An 18,116-nucleotide genomic window follows, 5' to 3' on the forward strand; every position below is an offset into this window, starting at 1 on the left:
ATCACCAAATGTTTTCTGACCAGCCTGCAAAAGACTTTTCCATCAGTACGTCCTCTGCTCCCAATTTGGGACCTTAACCGTGTACTCAACTGCCTCGTGAAACTGCCTTTTGAACCGTTGGTGGTGTGTTCCTGGCCCCATCTGTTGATGAAGGTCTTATTTTTAGTTCTTATCACATCAGCCAGGAGGGTTGGGGAGTTTGCCACTCTTACGGCTGAACCTCCTTATACTGTGTTTACCAAGGATAGAGTGACTCCGTGCCTTCAACCTAAGTTTCTTCCTAAGGTTCCCTCTCCATTTAACATCAACAAACCTATTCAGTCACTTGTGTTCTTCCTGCAGCCATGCTCTGATCCTGCGCGTGCGGCGTGACATGCTCTGGATGTTCATCAGGCTTTGGCCTTCCACATCATTCACGTGGTGTGGCGCAAGTCTCCTAGGCTGTTCCTATCCTTGACGAAGTGATCCAAGCCTCTGCCTTGCCTGTTTCATCTCAATGCCTTTCCAAGTGGTGCTCCACCCATATTCACACATACTACATACTTCAGTGCAAAGAGCTCCTCCCCATTCTGCCAGGGCTGTGTCTTCCACCACTGCCTTTTTCAAGAACGTACCTCTTATGGACATATGCAAGGCAATGACGTGATCTTCCACCAACACCTTTGCACAGCATTGTGCCCTTTTGTCTTCCATTGCTTCCTCCATTCAAGCGGATCAAGCAGTTCTGTTGACTGTAATCATTACTGGGCTCCAAACCCTCCTCCAAAGTGCAACTACTGTTTTTTATAATCCCCCACAGCGGAGCAGTCACTGGGACACTACTTGAAGAAGTAGTAGTAGTTACTCACCTTGTGCACTAACAATGGTTCTTCAAGATGTGTCCCTGTGGGTGCTCCACTTCCCTCCCTCCTTCCCCTGCTTTGGAGCATCCTGCTCTATTTGCTGGTTAGACAAGAAACAGAGGGGTTCTGCGCCGTGCAAGTGTCGGATAACATGAGGAGGTGCTGCTGCACATGTGTGGCATGGGAAACCCCAAGTTTAGCAGAAGGATGCATAGACACTCAGAGTGGAGCGCCCACTGGGGGACACATCTCGAAGAACCATCATTACTGCACAAGGTGCATAACTTCATCTTCCTTGCAAAATACATAGTGCTGGAGAAACATGACGCTTTTTAAAAATTATCAAGGGTGGGAGGTTTTAGTTTTGTTTTGTTTTTTTTAAACTATTTATCTTCTCAGAAAACTATCATTTTGACTTGAAAAACTATTTGAATAATATTTTAGACCATGTCAGCTGCATCTTTGCTCACATATTCTGTGCCAGCTCGTCAGCATGTGTCTTTAAATATTGAAGATTGTATATATAGGGTACAGTTCATAATTCAACTTATCTGACCCTTAATTATAGCAAGCACAACTGTAACAAAAAAGGTGGATTATAGTGCCCAAATGGGACCCTTGATTTAAAGAGCATGAGTAAATTCAAGAGAAGCCAGTCTGTTTTCAAGAGAGACGCGGGATCAGGAAGAACTGAAGTAAAACACTGAAACTGAACCGTTGTACCTTTTACCTGTTCTAGAACTTACCTTGTGCTTCTTAAATTTTTGTTTCAATTAATTTTCTACAGTGTTATCGGAAATCCTTTATATTGCCTTAACATTTCAATAGCCCTGTATAGCTAAGCAGCCTGAAACACGGAGGTAGCTTTGGAATGAAATATGTCCTGAGTACTTTGTCTATACTGCATCACTTGCACGCAGTTAAGGTGTGATTATTTTGGCACTGTTTTGGAGTTCAGCCGATGGTGTGTAGAAGAGTGCAATGATTTATTCTGAATAATGGAGTATTTCATGGATGACTGGGAGGCAGCAAGGAGTGGTTAAGTGTTTAGGGTATGTGTTCCCTGCACAGTTAACCTGGGTGATCATCACTCAGGTTAGCCTAGCCCAGGGTGAGAGTCCCCACAGCAAAGCCACACTTGTGTTATTGCATCCTTGCTATTTCTGCATGTGTGTCTCGGGGGGGGCATAGTCCAGGGATCTTTGTGCTGAAACTTTCTGGAATTCTTTCTTAGTTGTGTCAGTTCTGGAAAAACTTTTACCTTTAAGGGGAATTGTGGGAAGAATTGGAGAAGTATCAGTACCTGAGTGAGTTAGGCAATATTGTCACTGCAAGGACAGTTGTTTCCAACCCAAGTGAAAGTGGATTTCTGGTTTTAATCTGCCCAACGGCTGTATAAACTAGCCAGGGCTTAAAAATTCTTCAGAGTCTATCAGAGGTTTTCCTGTGTAAATGTTCTGGGAATGAAGACCAAAACTTGCTAAGAGCCTGGTTTAACTGTGCAGTGAAGTCATACTCATCGAATGAAATTAGACAGTTGTGTTTCAGAAAGTTATCATGGGATAGAAGAGGAGCAATTCAGTTTTAATTGGGCAGAAGTGCCTGCAGGAGTGTAGTGAGTAACAATGTAGAAATGGACCTTTAAGTTTGGTGGTGTACTTTTCAGAAATTATTTCAGCTCTTTTCTTAGACTTCACTGTTCCTGCTAACACATCCTAGCCAGTCAATGTTATGTTATTGAAACAACAGTTATTCATAGCACCAAACACTTCTAGTTTTGTCACAGATTCACTGTATTCCCACATCCCACCTACTGTGTCATTTGTTGATACATAGTGCATCTTAGCTAAATAGTGTGTAAAAGGTATTGGGCCATTGTGCACTTATGGTACATTAATAAAATGTGTGACTGACACAGATATCCTCAACCTCACTTCTGCTTTCCAAGCAAAGCACCGCATTTCCTATTAAATAAAACTCCTTATGGCTGGATAAAGGCATAGGCATTCATAAGCCTGTTCCCATAACTCTGCACTTGGAGTCTTGTGAGTACGTCTGAATCTCAGTTCTCATTTTCTTTTAAAGGCAAGTTAGATTTCATAGTTGCAAAGAAAGTTTTGAAATAGTATGGACTTTGCTCCCCAAACACAGCCAATGCAGAGATGTTTGCCCGAGTCTGCAGACAATTTGAAGAAATAGCTCTGAATGATGTGAACTGTGCCGTGCATCAGAGTGGACTATTGACTGCAAGGCTTGCGGCTCTGGGTGCTCTGACAAAAACAACGTAGCAGAGAACTCTGTGTGTAATAGAAGAAGAATGCAGCTGGTCTGGCCCACCAACCAAAACAAATACGTCATGGTTATTGGGGGTAAATAAGAAGGGGCGGGGGGGCTACTGCCTCTCCTGCCTCTGAGAAGGATGAGTGGGCCTGTCTTGCTGCTTCTGTGATGCAAACAGCATCTTCGTACCACTGTCCCTGCCTGGTAGGGGAAGGAAGGTTCTGTTACTGCCACTTCAAACGGCAAGGGACATGGCTGGGTGCAAAACCAATGGGGAGAGCTGTTGGAGGTGTTTGCCAGAGCTGTTGTCTAGGGTATGGGGTTTCCTTAAGCCAGCCCTATTCCCCAGCACTTCTCTTGGGACTAAAGGAGGTAGGAATGTTGTCTTAGGGTGAGCCAATTCTTAGGGAAATGGCATCTGGTCTTGTCCCTCAGAGTCCCAAAGAGAAATTGTAGATGTGCATGCATCCTTGTCGTCTGTCTGCAGTTCTCCAAGATATGGTTGAGTAATCATACATTTACTACTTGATGTTCCCTGGGGAAATGTTGTAGCCCATGGTCTCTGTGACCTTATTTGCTGTCAGTCAGCACTGAGTCCAATCCTTGTTTGAACCAGTTCACAAAATGGACCCAGTTCAATATAATGTTCACCACTGCTCTCTCATCTATCCAATGGTGATGTTTGTACATACTCAGCCTGTAATATTTTCTAGGATGTAGGAATAAACATGCTTAACAAATTTTTCTTGTGCCCACAGCTGATGACTTGAGTTATCACTAATTAAAAGGTATGGAATCAGTCTGACTGGACTTTCCAATACCTACTGCTCTAATTGGGGACTGTCTTTTTTGTTCTGTTTGTACAGAATAATGGTGTTCTGGTCCATGACTGGGATTCTTAGATGCTGCAGTAATACAAACAGATAATAATAATACTAATAGAAGATCAGGGAACTATTTGGACCTGTATATGCAAATAGAATACATTTTATGTAGTGTCAGCAGGGGTCCAGGCTATACAGTAAGGGATGGTGAGTCAGGACTGAAATTATTAATCAACCAATAGTTTATTTGTAACTATGTATATATTTACAGCTAGAATTGTCTTTGAATACCCATAAATGAGGTTCCATTTGAAATGAACTGAGCACATGCACCCATACCTTAGATGGGGTTCATATACTCTTATGTAAAACCAAACAAAATCTTATTACAGTTGGGTTTTGGGTCTATAGGTGCTGGCTTCAGCAGCTGCATAGTATATGGGATTTATTAGCACACCATGTTAATAGGCATTATTGTGGTAAATTGGAATCTGGGAGAGGCATCTAGGAATAATATGATTTTCAGTCAAAACTGACGGGACTCTCTGGATGGGAAAGTAATTAGAATATTCAAATGAGTCCCTGAACAAGGGAGCAGACTCCCTGTGCATTGAACGCCGGGACCCAAACCAAATCCCTGCTGCGAAACCCAACCTGGATAATGCTCACCCAGGTAAGCCTCTGGACTCCACCCAATAAGCCTCCTGGAGAGGGGTGGCTAGCAGGAGCAACGAGACTAGGACAAGGGTGGAAGGTTAAAACAAAGTAACTACAAACTTTATTAAAGAACACAACAAGATTAAAACTATAACAAGTAACAGCTTCTTAAATGCAAACTTTCTTATGCTCTGTTGATACGTACACTTATTTTTGCAACAGTATCCATTTGATAACTTGTTCTTAGATCTTGAACTGATTTTATTTTACCACAAAAGAAAAAGATTTGATTACTGGGATAAGGGAAGGAGGAAAGAGGGATTTAGGGATGAGGGTTGTTAGGTTCTTAGAAATCCCTGCTGTCGCCTTCCAGAGCCGGGGTGGGGGTGCTAAACCCCACCTCCGTGCAGGGTCGGGTTGCTGGCCCGACCCAAAAGGTTGGTACCCGAAGGCCAGGTGGGACTGTCCCTTTATATTGAGGGGGTCCCTGGTACCCTCTTAGTGGGCCCAACTAGTGATCCTGGGAGGCTTGTGCTCTTCCTCAGGTCACTGGGTAGGATTAACAGATAGGGAGGCAGGGAGGCAGCGCCTTCTCCTGCAGTGTATTGAGAGGGGGTGAACAAGGATAAGGGGGAAAGGATAAAGGGGAAAAGGTTAGTTAAAACTTTTACCTTAAAACATTGAGAGTAATATAACTATAGCAACTTAAACTTACACTTAACAATGAACACTAATTATTAATTATATGTGCCGGTATTTGGCTACAATGGTAAACCCTGCCTGGGATGTCCAAGCCCGGCCTCAGAGGGTCGAGCCCCTGGGCACTTCCCTCCCCTCGTCAGGGAAAGGAACAACGAAGGAGCCACCCTCCGTTCCCTCGTAGAGGGTCCCAAGTTCCCAGGTGGGAGTGGATATAAATAAAAGTAAAGCAGGTTTACGTGTCCAGTTCGGTTGCACTAAGTCCAGTTCAGTTAAAGTCCAGTCCGGTGAAGAGATGTCAAGATGGCGGGCGGCGAGAGCGTAGGTGCCGCGAAGGTGGCAGGCTCTGAGCTTCAACTGGTGTGTGCGCAGTACCTCACCCTAGGGGTGAGGCCAGTTCGCCACTCACCGGATCCGCCTCCGAGCTGCTTGTTGGCGGCGGGGTCGAGGGTGCCGCAGTGATGGCAGGCTCTGGGCTCTAACAGGCAAACGCGCAGTACCTCGCCCTAGGGGTGAGGCCAGTTCGCCTCTCACCTAGTTTACCTCAGAGCTGCCTTTGCTCTTTTAGGGCTGAGGTACAGTTAGCACCACAGCAGGTGGGCCCTGCTGGGCGAAGATGGTGTTGTCTTAAAGGATCTTCACAAAGGCTTCTTAGCCAGAGCTCTTTGCAAAGTTTTCGCCTTTGAGGCAGCTGGCCTAGGGGCTGGTGGACGCCTCAAGGGCCAGCATCTCCCCGTGTAGGTGGCGGAGTCGTATCCGCACCAAGGGCCGGCGAGTACTGTGCAGCGCTGCCTTATAGTCTGTGATCTTATACATAATTCATGAGGCTATTTACATATGAGAGTTCCAAGCGCATGCTTTCAAACAGGTCCTCTGGGCCAGGGAAGCCTCTAGAAGCTGCCTCACCTGTATCCAATGAGGAGCCTGGATTTCAAATCCATGATTCTGAGGTGTTTGTGAGTTCAGGTTACTAGGGAAACCAACTGACACAGAGTGACCGTTACAGGGGGCTGCTAACTGGCAGCCTATGTACCTTTTAGAGTCTACCTGCCCCTGTAATGATGTTAAATGGCCAAAGGCTTGTTTCCCCTGGCCCACGGGGACGATTATGCCTGAGGGATCAAAAATCCCTGACAAAAACATTTGATTGAAATATTTTTTTCAAGTCTCCCCTGATGTAACAAGGGCAGACCTTGAGATATACAGTGATTTGTGCAGTGGAAGATACCAGTATAGTGTAACTTAAGCTAGGAGTTGTGTAGTAAATGCTGCCATATGTAGCTGTTATGGGGATGAACCCTGAATACCTATTTTCTCCTCAGTGCACCAGCTTGTTGGTTTTGTAAACTGATGTGGATTCTTCTGTGACTTATTTTTGGAAACTTGATTACTGCTTGCATGTCGGTACTGGTAAATTTGGCAAACTTTGATCAAAACTTACACATGCATACCAGCAAATAAGAATGGCCATGCTGAGTCAGACCAAAGGTCCCTCTAGCCCAGTATCCTGTCTTCTTACAGTGATCAGTGCTAGGTGCCCCAGAGGGAGTGACCAAAAACAAGAAATCATCAAGTAATCTATCCCTTGTCACTCATTTTCAACATCTAGCAAATTCTTTAAAACAAATACAATAGCTAAGAAGTCATTAACACCAAAGAATCGGCAAGCTGCAGAGCCTTAAAAGATTAAAATTTTAACCTCTAATAAATATTCTCTAGATTGAAAGTTAGATTGGGCAACTGTTATAAGTGTTTGGTAGCCCTTCTTCACCTTGGGAAACACTTACTCAATTATATCACAAAGTTCTCACCAATGTTAGTAAAGGTTACCCTGTCTATTTTTGAAAGTATGTAATTTTTTTTTTATTTTTCAGCAGCATCTCAGGGTTTGATCCAAGTTTCTGGGAGTCAGTGTGAGTCTTTCTATTACTTTCAGTGGGTATTGAGTCAGGGTATGTCTCCACTTACCAGAAGATCGACCTGGTTAGGGTCAATCGTCCAGGGTTTGATTCAGTGCACCTAGTGGGGATGCACTAAATTGAACCATCAGGGCTCAACAGTTGACCCTGATATGACTTATTCTTGCAAGGAGTAAGGGAGGCTGACAGGAGAGTTTCTCCTGTCATCCTCCCTATGTGTGATAGGCCAGATAAATCGATCTTAGATACATTGACTCCAGTTATGCAATTGCTGTGGCTGAAATTGCATATCTAAGAACAACTTTCAGGTCTAGTGTACACCTGCCCTAAGGCAGTGAAGACCGCATTCAGGACTTCGGCTCCAATGCATCAGGGACCATACAACATAGATGAAGAGAGCTCACAGTCTTGTATCTGTAATTGGTAAGAGCAAAACAGCTTAACAGGTTTTCTTTAATTTTATTACTGAAATCCGGCTGCCATGCATCTGTTAGAGCTGCTCATGACTGGAGTTCCTTGTTTGTCAGAGAGGTTGCAGGTTCTTGTGACTTCCTGCAACCTCCAAGACTTTTGTTCAGTGGCCTATGTGACTGACCCCAGGGCTGCCCCAGCAGCTAGCTCCTGGGCTAGCTGTTCAGGTGGCCCATGGGAGACAGCAGCTCTTCAGCCCCCTCAGATGGCTGTGCGGGCAGTCACACCAGCTGCTGCTGGAGCAGTCCCAGGGCCAGCCACACTGCCCATTGCTCTGGAAGCCCGGAGCAGCTGGCCCTAGGGACTGCCTGACTACGGTTCCTTGGAAGGTGGGAGCAGCTGGAGCTTGGTGTCTTCCAGCGGCAGTCCTGGAGTGGCCACAACAGCCATTGGGTTCTTACCCCCTCCTAAAACCCCACGTGGTAGCTTGGCAGCTGAAGCCAGAGGCTCCCCCTTCTTCCTAGAGTATCCCATTTCCCGCCCCCCCGCCTCCATTCAGTCAAGGGTATTTAAGGTATAAGTCATAGATAGGTCAAGGGCTGTGATTTTTTTTCCTTTGGTTCTTGCCCTCGATCTGTCCATGACTTTTGCTAAAAATACCCGTGATTAAATTATAGCTTTACTCATGGCATCACCATCCCTAAATCAGCGCGGCTCTTTTCTCAGGAGTTGTGATGACATCAGCTATTGTAGTGTAAATATGGAATCCTGAATACAAGGCTTGTCAGGGAAGAATAAACAGATTTTTCAAATACTTAATTATTTCAAAAACATTTTTAGCTCTAAACATTCTAATTTGGTACTTGATAGTTTTCACACTAACCGTCACAATGATGTATGCTGCCAAAGCCTTCTGTCTGAAAAAGCATCTTTGTGCACAGGCCTCAGTGCTTCCTTGAATCAGGGCCTAAAAATAATTAATTAACTATCCAAGTACCACTGTAATCAGTAAGAGTCTGTCTGCAGAATTTAATGGTCTTTGGAACCAAGACCTTCATAAAATAAAAGCAAATTCATTTTATTTTAATATTAGGTCAGAATTCACAGAGCTGCTATCCAGATGATCTCTGTGAGGGTCCTTTGAATGAGGAATTCTTTTCTGTCCTAAATAACCCAAATTTGCTGACCTTTAGAGTTCCTAGCATGACCCATTTGTTCGCACACGCTTTCAGGGAAGGTAAAGGTATAGAGTGAATGGGATAGAGTGTACTGATTTTGTTTCTCTTCTATTGTGGCTACGTTTTAACAAAAAACATTAGGCTAACCTGTGTGCTTTCTTTTTTTCAATCCTGCTGACAGGACATTTTTAAGTGCTGGCAGGACATCTAGAGCTCTAGATAGGCACATTTTTGTTTCAGAAATTGAAAGGAAATAATATATTGAGGTTATGGCAACCTAGTACTTGTGTACAGAGTGGTACAAATAAACCCAATTGTTTCTTACATTGTTAAGTCTAGGTAAATTTTTTTTAGCCTGTACATACAAACATTGTGCAAGTTGAACCTATCCAATCTGGCACCCATGTGACCTGACTGGTGTCAGATTAGTGAATGTGCTGGACTACGGGAGGTCAATACCATCTAGCTGCATTACCAACATTTCCACTGCTTACTGGGCTCTTAGAAGACATTTAGGGGTAACTTACAGCAAAATAACAGCACAGAACACTGAGCCAGGACTGGTGGCTGTAAACAAACTTTATGGGACTGTGGGGAAACTTGCCCACACCCATGATAAGTGGTCGTCCAACTAACTAAAATTATGCTGGATTACGGATATTGCTGGATGAGAGAGTTCTGGATTCTAGAGGTTCAACTTGTATGAAGAAAAAAAGTTTTATAAAGGCGTGATATAGTCTATTCTGTGTGCTGCAAATTAATGTACGGTATATAATCCATGTGTTAGCTGCGAAAGACTATAATTGTAATTAAACTATAAATGGTATGTAGTATGGAATATTCTTCCATCTGTTACTTTGAATACCATACAAGTGGATTATCCTTCTCTGTCAGGCAAAATGATATCTTAAATCCAGAATAACCAAACCAAAAAACTGAAAAGGGTTTAAAATGATAGCAGCCAGCTCATTTAATAAATTATTTTGGGGTTCTGTGGTGAATGCAATGAAACCTTTTCTAAATGGTTTTCACAGAGCGATAAATACCTTAAAGTATTAAAAAAAACTGTATTTTTCTTCAATTTTTTAAAAAATGAGACTCTCATGCATGTGGCCCCCTTCCAGTTTATATTAATCTGGTTCTATGAAAGTGGAGTAGGAAAGCAGATCACTAATATTTCTATCTTGGCCCTATTCATTGCTTGCAGTTTGGTTGAACATTATGGCAATTTTGTGTACAGTTACTGCCATTTCCCTAAACCTTATCACCAGCTCTCAGATGGCTTTTAAAAAAAAGGGCTTATCAAAATTTCTGGATTGCACAGTGCTGAGAAACCCATCAGCACTCTAATGTCTTGGCAGCTTGTTGCATTTGCATCCCTATAGGTTTTCTTTCTGCCTTATCACTTACGATTTTTGCAAGAAGCTGTAAAAAAAAGAATTGACAGTTCAATGTGATACACCAGGCTCACAGAAACTGAAGGGAAAAGGCTTGGTTGTCTTGGAAATAGCCTTTAACTAGAAAAATTAGTGTGAAACACAAAGATGTAAACATGTAGAAAGAGAGAGCTATCCTGTAAAATTAACCTGTTCATAGGTAATAAGAGGGTACAGTTAGTATCTTGTAGATTTTAAGGTATGTTTAATAGTCCAGCTCCCATTACAGATAAGATCCTCCATATTCCCCTCTTCATAAGTTAATGAAGTGGCACCACAGGTGATCAGCATCCGAGAATCCTGTGAACACTGTTGCACATAGGAGTAACTTTTTTCACTCGAGTAGTTGCATTGACTTCAGTTGGGCTAACATGGATGAAGTTACTCCTGTGCCAGAAGTGTTCATAGGTGCTGGAACAGCTCTTGCAGCCCCGGCTTGAAGTGGTTTCCAGCAGGGATGAGCAATCATTTTTGATGGCGGGGGACACTCCAAGAATTTGATAAGCAGCGAAGGACCAAACTCTTTTGTGATATTAATGGAAGAGGTACAGAGTCTGGGATGGAGGTTCAGTGCAGAAGGGAGCTCTGGGTTTGGGATTCTGGTGCAGGAGGGTGTTCAGAGGTTTGGTTTATGACCTAGGGCAAGAGGTTGAGGTGCAGGGTCTGGGAAGGGATATGGGTTCACATAGGGCTGGAGCAGGGATGCAGAGGGTTTGGGTTGTGGCCTGGGGCAGGGATGCAGGATGGGAGGCAGAGAGATGTGGGGGAGGGAGAGGCTGGGGTGCCAGGTTTAAGATCTAGCCAGGAGGCACTTAACCTTAGGTGACTCCTGGCCAGTGGAACCCTTGGGCAGCCTCCCTGCCTGCTGCAGACCAGCTGCAAAGGCCATGTGTGCCTCTGCATGCCATGTGGCCCTTGGGGGGCAGTGGGGAGGAGGGGACTGTGTGCCCTACCTGCACCACAAGCACAGCCCAGGCAGCTCCTGTTGGCCAGAAATCAGCTAATCACAGTGTGAGCTGTGAGATTGTGCTGGTGAGTGGGAGCATGCAAAGCCCTCCCCCAAGGGGTACCCAGCATACAGATGTGCATATTCCCCATAGCTGTCTGCTTTGAATGAACCTGTAGGTGTGCATCAGGCAGGGAGTCTGCCTGCAGCTCCCCTGGGCTACAGTCTGATTGTGGGCTGGATCTGGTGGTTTGGCAAGCTGAATCCAGCCCACAGGCTATATTTTGCCCACCTTTGATATACAGGGTTTATAGTTTGGTTGAACAGCCCTTAGCATCTTCAGTGTACATATTGTTCCGGGTGAGATCAGGCCCTCCAGGTGTCTCTTTCTCCAGCAGAAATGTTTCAGTGGAACTGAAATGTGAAGTGTGTTGTCTATTTTGCTTTGAAAGGTCAGAGGTAGAATCCGTATAATCTTGCTTCATCTGAGTAGTGAGGACTGGAAACTAAAAACAAAAATTAAATGTAAAATCCTGTGGTTTTTGCATTTATCCAAACCTGTCATCAGAGGACTTCAAAGTACTAAACAATTGGGCAAGACTTGCTACACCCCATCAGATAGATCTTTTCACTGTTAACTAGAGAGGTGACTGGCCCAGGGTCATAGGATGAGGTAGTGAGTGTCTAAATAAAAAACAAGGGCACTGACATTATCCTCTTCTCAGTCTTAATATTGGCGGCTGAGCAACAAAGTTTGATCGCTCAATGGGTGATTGAGAGGTAAGCTTTGCTAGCACAGTCCTCGGGAACAGAAGCTTCTTAGCTAACTCCTGCTTGGAGGATAAGAGTATGCCCAGAAAATAGCAATATGATGTGCATAAGTGGAAATACATCTTTGGAGCAGGAACTGCTGTGTGTTGGTGTGGGGAAGCAGTGAGGGCTTTGAAGAATTTTGAAGTAGAAGAGCATGTTGCTGTTAGTTTTTTGTTTAGTCCTTTATTGCTCTTTTGCAAAATAGTATAGTCTTAGTTCTGTGCACACACAGGTTTTGTATCTGTATAACTTTGTCAGTTAGGGCTGTGATTTTTTTAAAAAAAAAACCAAAATAGTTCTGTTGATACAGCACCTTGTGTGGTCGCAATAATATAGTAGTATAGTTAAAAGTGGCACTAATTTAATGCATAGGCAAGGCCTTGCATTTCTTTTTTTAAGTTGTTTTAAGTTACATGCCGAAGACTTTCAGACGCCACAGTGGAAAACTGAGGTTTTTAGCACCAAAAATTCTTCATACCCCAGAGTTGTAAAATTTCATGGAAAGCAAGCAAAATGTTGCTCAGCTCCCAAATGAAGAAGGTAGAGGGAGGATGGAATAAAGTAGAGGGAAGGCTTTCTCCCCAGGCTACATACCAATTGCCAGAATGTCATTTTTACATGCCATAGAGCAACTTGCAATCAGTCCACAGCAAAAGAGAGGTGCTGGTGTGCATGGCCAAAAGGTGAAGGGGTGTGTGTGTATGTGAAATGAATGGGAAGAAAATCCATGAAAAATCCCCTGCCAGAAGAAGAAAAACACCATTATAATGTCATACCATTTCTTAAATCACTTTAGAGCAGATAATTCCCAAACCTGTAGCTACTTCTTTTGGGATATCCATTGCATTCTTTTACTGGGGACAGAAGAATTGCGAATTCTATGAGAAAAATGGCCACTGCAAATCCTGTGAATCACTGTGTCTCTGGTGTTGCCCAGGGCCCCCTGACTGATATCTCTTCTTGGTACCTTTCTCAAATGGGAAATCCACAGCTGAGACAGTTCACAGAAGAGTAACATACCTCTTGGCCGCGTGACTATTCCTTTAAAATCCGAGTGGTACCAGTCATAGGGAATGCTACAGTTGATACAGTTTATACCAGTTCCCTGAACAAAATAAGTAACGCTGGTAAAATGATGTTATTTCTGATGTGACTGCTTCTAGACTAGGGCAGTTGGTTAAGCCAGTATTTTTTCATATGCCTAATTTAGCTATTTTAGGAAAAACTTATAGACCAGACTTCAGAAAGATAGGAAATAGAGCTCTCTTTTTATAAGAGGCAGTGGAAAATGCAGAAAAGTTCATATGCTCTGTCTCCAGCATAGTCTGTTGCCTGCCTGCCTTGTGAAAAAGTCCACAACCTCCTGCTCAGTCCCAAACCGGTTAATATGTATGTCTACCTTGTGTGCAGTGTGTTCTGAGAAACACAGTAATGACCTGCTCTGATTGCCACTAGGTGGCACTTTAAGGATATGACAGCTGGTGGTTATATTCATTTTACATCAGCTTCTGTACCAGAACTGGTTCCTTTTTTTAGAAAAGAAAATCTATGTACACCTTTAACCATCTGACTTCTCTAGTTAGCCATGCCCAATTTGTATTGTGAGATTCACACGTGGCACTTGGGTATGATCCTCATGATCACAAACAAATAGGCAGGGCAGTGCCAGCACCAGTGGTTTTTGACAGCAGTGGGTAGTCCAATAGGAATGTAGCCCTGGAATCCCTGAAACTGTGGTCGTAATGGCTGCCTCACGCCTAGGGCGCTTCTATCACCCAGAAACATTAAAAATGCTGTATCATGGGATCCTGCAGAGAATTCTGAAATTGTATCCTTTAGCTCTGGCATCAACACTTGTTTCAATGTTCACCTCTGATCGTGTCCAAAACTTGTACTTATTTCTTTCCTTTTATCATTTTTATTGCAAGTAACATTCTTCTGCTGTGAGACCTTTCTGTTTGTTTCCATTTACCTGTAGATTATGATGCTCAAAGGCAGCCTGACTCTGTTCCCATTAATTTCAGTCAAAGTTCTACCATTGACTTTAATGAGATCTGAACACTTGAGCCATTTCCCAACCTGTGTGCGCACATTTGTATTTGAAAGCAGTCAGTAGCAGGGGAATGAGGGGAGTAAAGCATGGTAGCTTGGCAGCTAAAGCAGAATCCTTTTTGCACTTGCCAAAATCTAATCAGTAGACAGAGCCAAATGCTGTTTCTCTGGTTATCTCTTCCTTCCATCCATCCCAAGCCACCCTCCTGGAATCATTTACTTCGGTTTTTGTTTTTTTATTTCCCTGATTCCTTTCTCAGTCGGTTACAGGTCTCCTCTGGTCCCCTTCTTTCGGTACATTGCTTCTAAGAAGGACATACCACAGGGCTCCTGCTGGGGCCATCATCGTCTTTTTTCTCTCTGAATCAGCTTTTTATCAAAGGAATGTGGGCGAGGGAAAAGATTTTTATTCCCCCTCATCCCCTTGTCCAAATTCCTTACCTCTACAACACTTTTTTCTTCTCTGCTTTCCTAAGACCCTTCATAAGAATTTACATGCCTGGAGTGCCTGTCCAATATGCTCTTGCCACCGAGGCCTTTTTTTGGGATCCTGAATTTCTTTTCATTATATAAGAAATGGTTCTGGAAAATAGGGAGTCTTCTGTCTATTTTATTTTCCCTTCTGTCTTGTGGAATTACATATGCATTTAAAGGAAGATCACAACCCCCTTCCCCAGCATTACTTCTACTCCTTACAGTTGTAGAGCACTAGCAAACCTGACGCAGCTTACTCTCTTCTTCAGCATCCACTGTGCTCCCGTTGAAAGGAGTGGAAGTGGTTGGGTGAAGTTACTTTTTAAAGACATAATCTTTATGTAATTCTGACATTCGTTTGCTTTATGGTTTGTGCTTAACCAGAGGCATTGAAGTAACCGACTGCTCTAGACTGTGATACTGTAGGGACTGTCGTTGCAGTCAGTAGGGTACTACAAAGATACAAAATTTGTATCAGCAGTGGCAGGAAAAGTACTCCCAAAAGTTACTTGAGTAAAAAAACCTGTCACTTCGGGGGGAAATGTAATTAAGTGGAACTTAGTGTCTTCTGGAAAACTACTTGAGTAAACACCACCACCACGCTGCTTGATTGTACTTAAGTAACTAGAAGTGAAAGGCAGCCATTCTGGGGAATCCGTGGATACTTCTGCGTACTTAAGCACAATCAGGATGTAACTCTTTGTACTTTTCCTCAAGTATTTTTCCAGAAGGACACTGACTTTTGCTTAATTACATTTCCGCAGCTGTTAACTTGAGTAAAAATAGGTTTGAGTAGTTTTTCTGCCTCTACAGCATCAGGATCTACAAAAGTGAGCTGCAGATATCCACATCTAGGGGTGCGGGTACCCATGGGTATAAAGCAGATGTCCTCAAATTCACAGGTTTCCAGATAAAAAGTAATTGTACCTGCAGCCACATCCATATCCACAAATATGATCTGTGGATATCCACTTCCACCTCCAGATAGCTGTAGATTGGCAGGCCTCTGTCTGTCACCAGTAGCAGCACAGGTCATTCCTTGCTTGATAAGTTATTGGTCAGAGGCTTTGGGGGAAAGCTTGGCCCCTTGAAATTAGTGACAGTTTTGCCATTGACCCCTGTGGAGCTAGGACGTAACCCTTGAAATTTAACTTCACAGGGACAAACTGTTTTGCAGAAGGGAGCATGCTATAGAGTGCAGTAACTCTTTAGCCAAGGTAGCGGCATGCCTCTTGTCCTTTGAGACCACTGCCCATTTTGCTGCCCAGCTCAGCTGCAAGAAATTGGGAGGGAAGAGAATTTGAGGGCTGCCAGATATAGGGGGTGGAGCATCTTCAGCTCCACTTTAAGAGGTGGGCATTTGGTACTCTTTCCTTAGGAATGTCTCTGGGGCAGACTTGCTGTTCTCTCATTCAGTGAGCTCCAACACTGGTTCCTAGCTCCACTCTTGTATAGTGGTGTGATGCTGAGGGTTTGCCCTGTTGAAGGAAACACCGAGGATAAAGACTGCAACATTTGAATGAGCCATTTCATGCAGGACTTTGGTTGCGGGGGTGGAGTAAGCAGAAAAATAATTAATCCCCATTTTACTTTTCAGCCTAGCCCAGGGTTTGGAAGCATGTGGCCTACCTGGGTAATCCGCTGGTGGGTGAAGAGACATTTTGCTTACATTGTCGTTCTCAGGTCGGACCCCTATATCTCCCAGTGGCCATGGTTTCCAGTGGCATTTCTAGCTTTTTGCAAAAAACGCTTCCCTTGTTCTCTTACGACATTAAAGGCAGTAGGGGAAAATGGTTTAATTAAAAATACACAAAGGTGGCATGTCATTCACCTAGCTATCACCATAACTTTCCCTCTCAGAGTTAAATTGCTGAAGTAACTTCCCTTTTGTGTCTAGTGTTTGCTTTCATTGTCTTTATCGTCCATGACTGCTAGTCACTTTCTGGGTGTAGCAGTGACTGATTTGTTGTTGCAGACAGAACAAGTATCTGAGATTGAATTACACCCGCAGATGAACAGAGTTCCATCACAGACAGAAGAAAGCCCAACGAAAAAGGTAAGGCTAATATGTCTAATGCCATTGTTAAATGATCTGCCCTTATCTTTTTGTCTTCATCAGCTAACCTTAGTTGTTTTAAGTTTTGAAGCAATTAAACTGAGGTATAGGGTTACATTTTTACATGTTTACTTTTCTGGAGGTCAGGACACCAGAGAGAATTGGTCTCATGTGACATATCCAACATCAGCTCAGCTGAATCATTAAGAAAGCCTTCAATCCATAGGTCAATACACTTGCATTGAGAAAAATAACTTGCCATTTGTTTACAATATAAACACAGGGGGCCTTAAAGAAGTGGGGAGAAGTGCTCAGTGGAGTCTGGTCCTCCTTCCTTCCAGACCTTGCAACATGAAACATATGACAGGTCCAACATAAGTACACCAGTTTATTAGCACTCAAAATCTCCTTTAATGTGCATAGAATAGCAGGACTTTATTTAAAATGTGAATTACAATTTGTATGTGTTTTTGGGTGTGTAAAATAGATGTGCTGTAAGTACAGCTTTGCATTTTCCAAGGTTGAAACCTGGCCCAGTGGACATCTTTGGAAGTTTTGCCATTGATTTCAACTGGGCCATTTCACATCTGCTCTTTTAGATTTCCCCATGTCCCCATTAGCTTATTTATTTCTTTACACTTATGAAACAAGAGGCATTTCTCTGTAGGCTGCAGGAGCTTACGACAAATGCTAGAAATTGAAAATACCCCCTTTACATACTAACTCATTAGGCAACGCACACACAAACCATCCCCTAACTTCCTTTTCCTCTGTATGTCATCTAACAACAGTTGCTTTTTTGGTAGCCTTCCTTAAAAGACAGGCTTTACAGCATGCTGGGAAGATCACCATATTCTGGCTATTGCAGACCAAGAGAGAGAGTGACTCCAAAGGACTGATATATGTCATTTTCTGCCAAATATCTTTTGGAATCACAAACCTTTATGCCCTAACTTTTCAGCCAGCATTCTGGCCGCCACCTGAGTTCTTTCCATCCAAGATCAGTAGCAGGGGCAGTTGTTCTTGAGAAGTTAGTGGCCTAAGATCTCCAGTAATATTCCACCGGGTACTAATGGAGCGTAAACACTAGTTAGTGTTTGTATGGTACCAGGCACTGCCATGGAGGGATGTTCTTGATAGGGTACAGCAGCCCTGCCCCAAGAAATAGCCATGATGATGCATGGCCGGAGGCAAGAGTCTGTACAGATGATTTGTGGGAGAGTCAGGGAGAGTTTGGGTGATGTCTGGTGGACAAGGGAGCTGTTAAAACACTTCCACAGGTGGTACAGTGGGTTTTCAATGTCAATAATCCAGTGGGAGCAAACTTAGTAGAAAAACATGAGGCAATCGGCATTTAAAGTGAGACCCTTGAGACTCCCCCTAATCATTAGGCCTGTGAGCTGCTTAATTTATAGGATGGTGTGTTAAGACGGTAGTGTCCAAAGTCAATTGAAGCGATCGCCACATACTCCCACCCCTGCCAGGTGCTCAACGCCCCACCTCCCCCGGCCAGGCACCCTACCCCCCAT

At 43.6% G+C, this 18,116-nt stretch overlaps 1 protein-coding gene across 5 annotated transcripts in view; it reads left to right on the forward strand.

The window, feature by feature from the left end:
* The window catches only part of REPS2 (RALBP1 associated Eps domain containing 2), a 167,383-nt gene that overhangs the window by 131,150 nt on the left and 18,117 nt on the right, over window positions 1-18,116 (forward strand). For all 5 annotated transcript variants that reach the window (XM_074993718.1, XM_074993698.1, XM_074993688.1 and 2 more), the window contains one exon: window positions 16,507-16,587. In XM_074993718.1, coding sequence (XP_074849819.1) covers window positions 16,507-16,587 — 81 coding nt within the window. The remainder of the gene's footprint in view (window positions 1-16,506; window positions 16,588-18,116) is intronic.

This window comes from Carettochelys insculpta, chromosome 1 (assembly GCF_033958435.1).
Source record: "Carettochelys insculpta isolate YL-2023 chromosome 1, ASM3395843v1, whole genome shotgun sequence".
In the NCBI taxonomy this organism is placed as follows: domain Eukaryota; kingdom Metazoa; phylum Chordata; order Testudines; family Carettochelyidae; genus Carettochelys; species Carettochelys insculpta.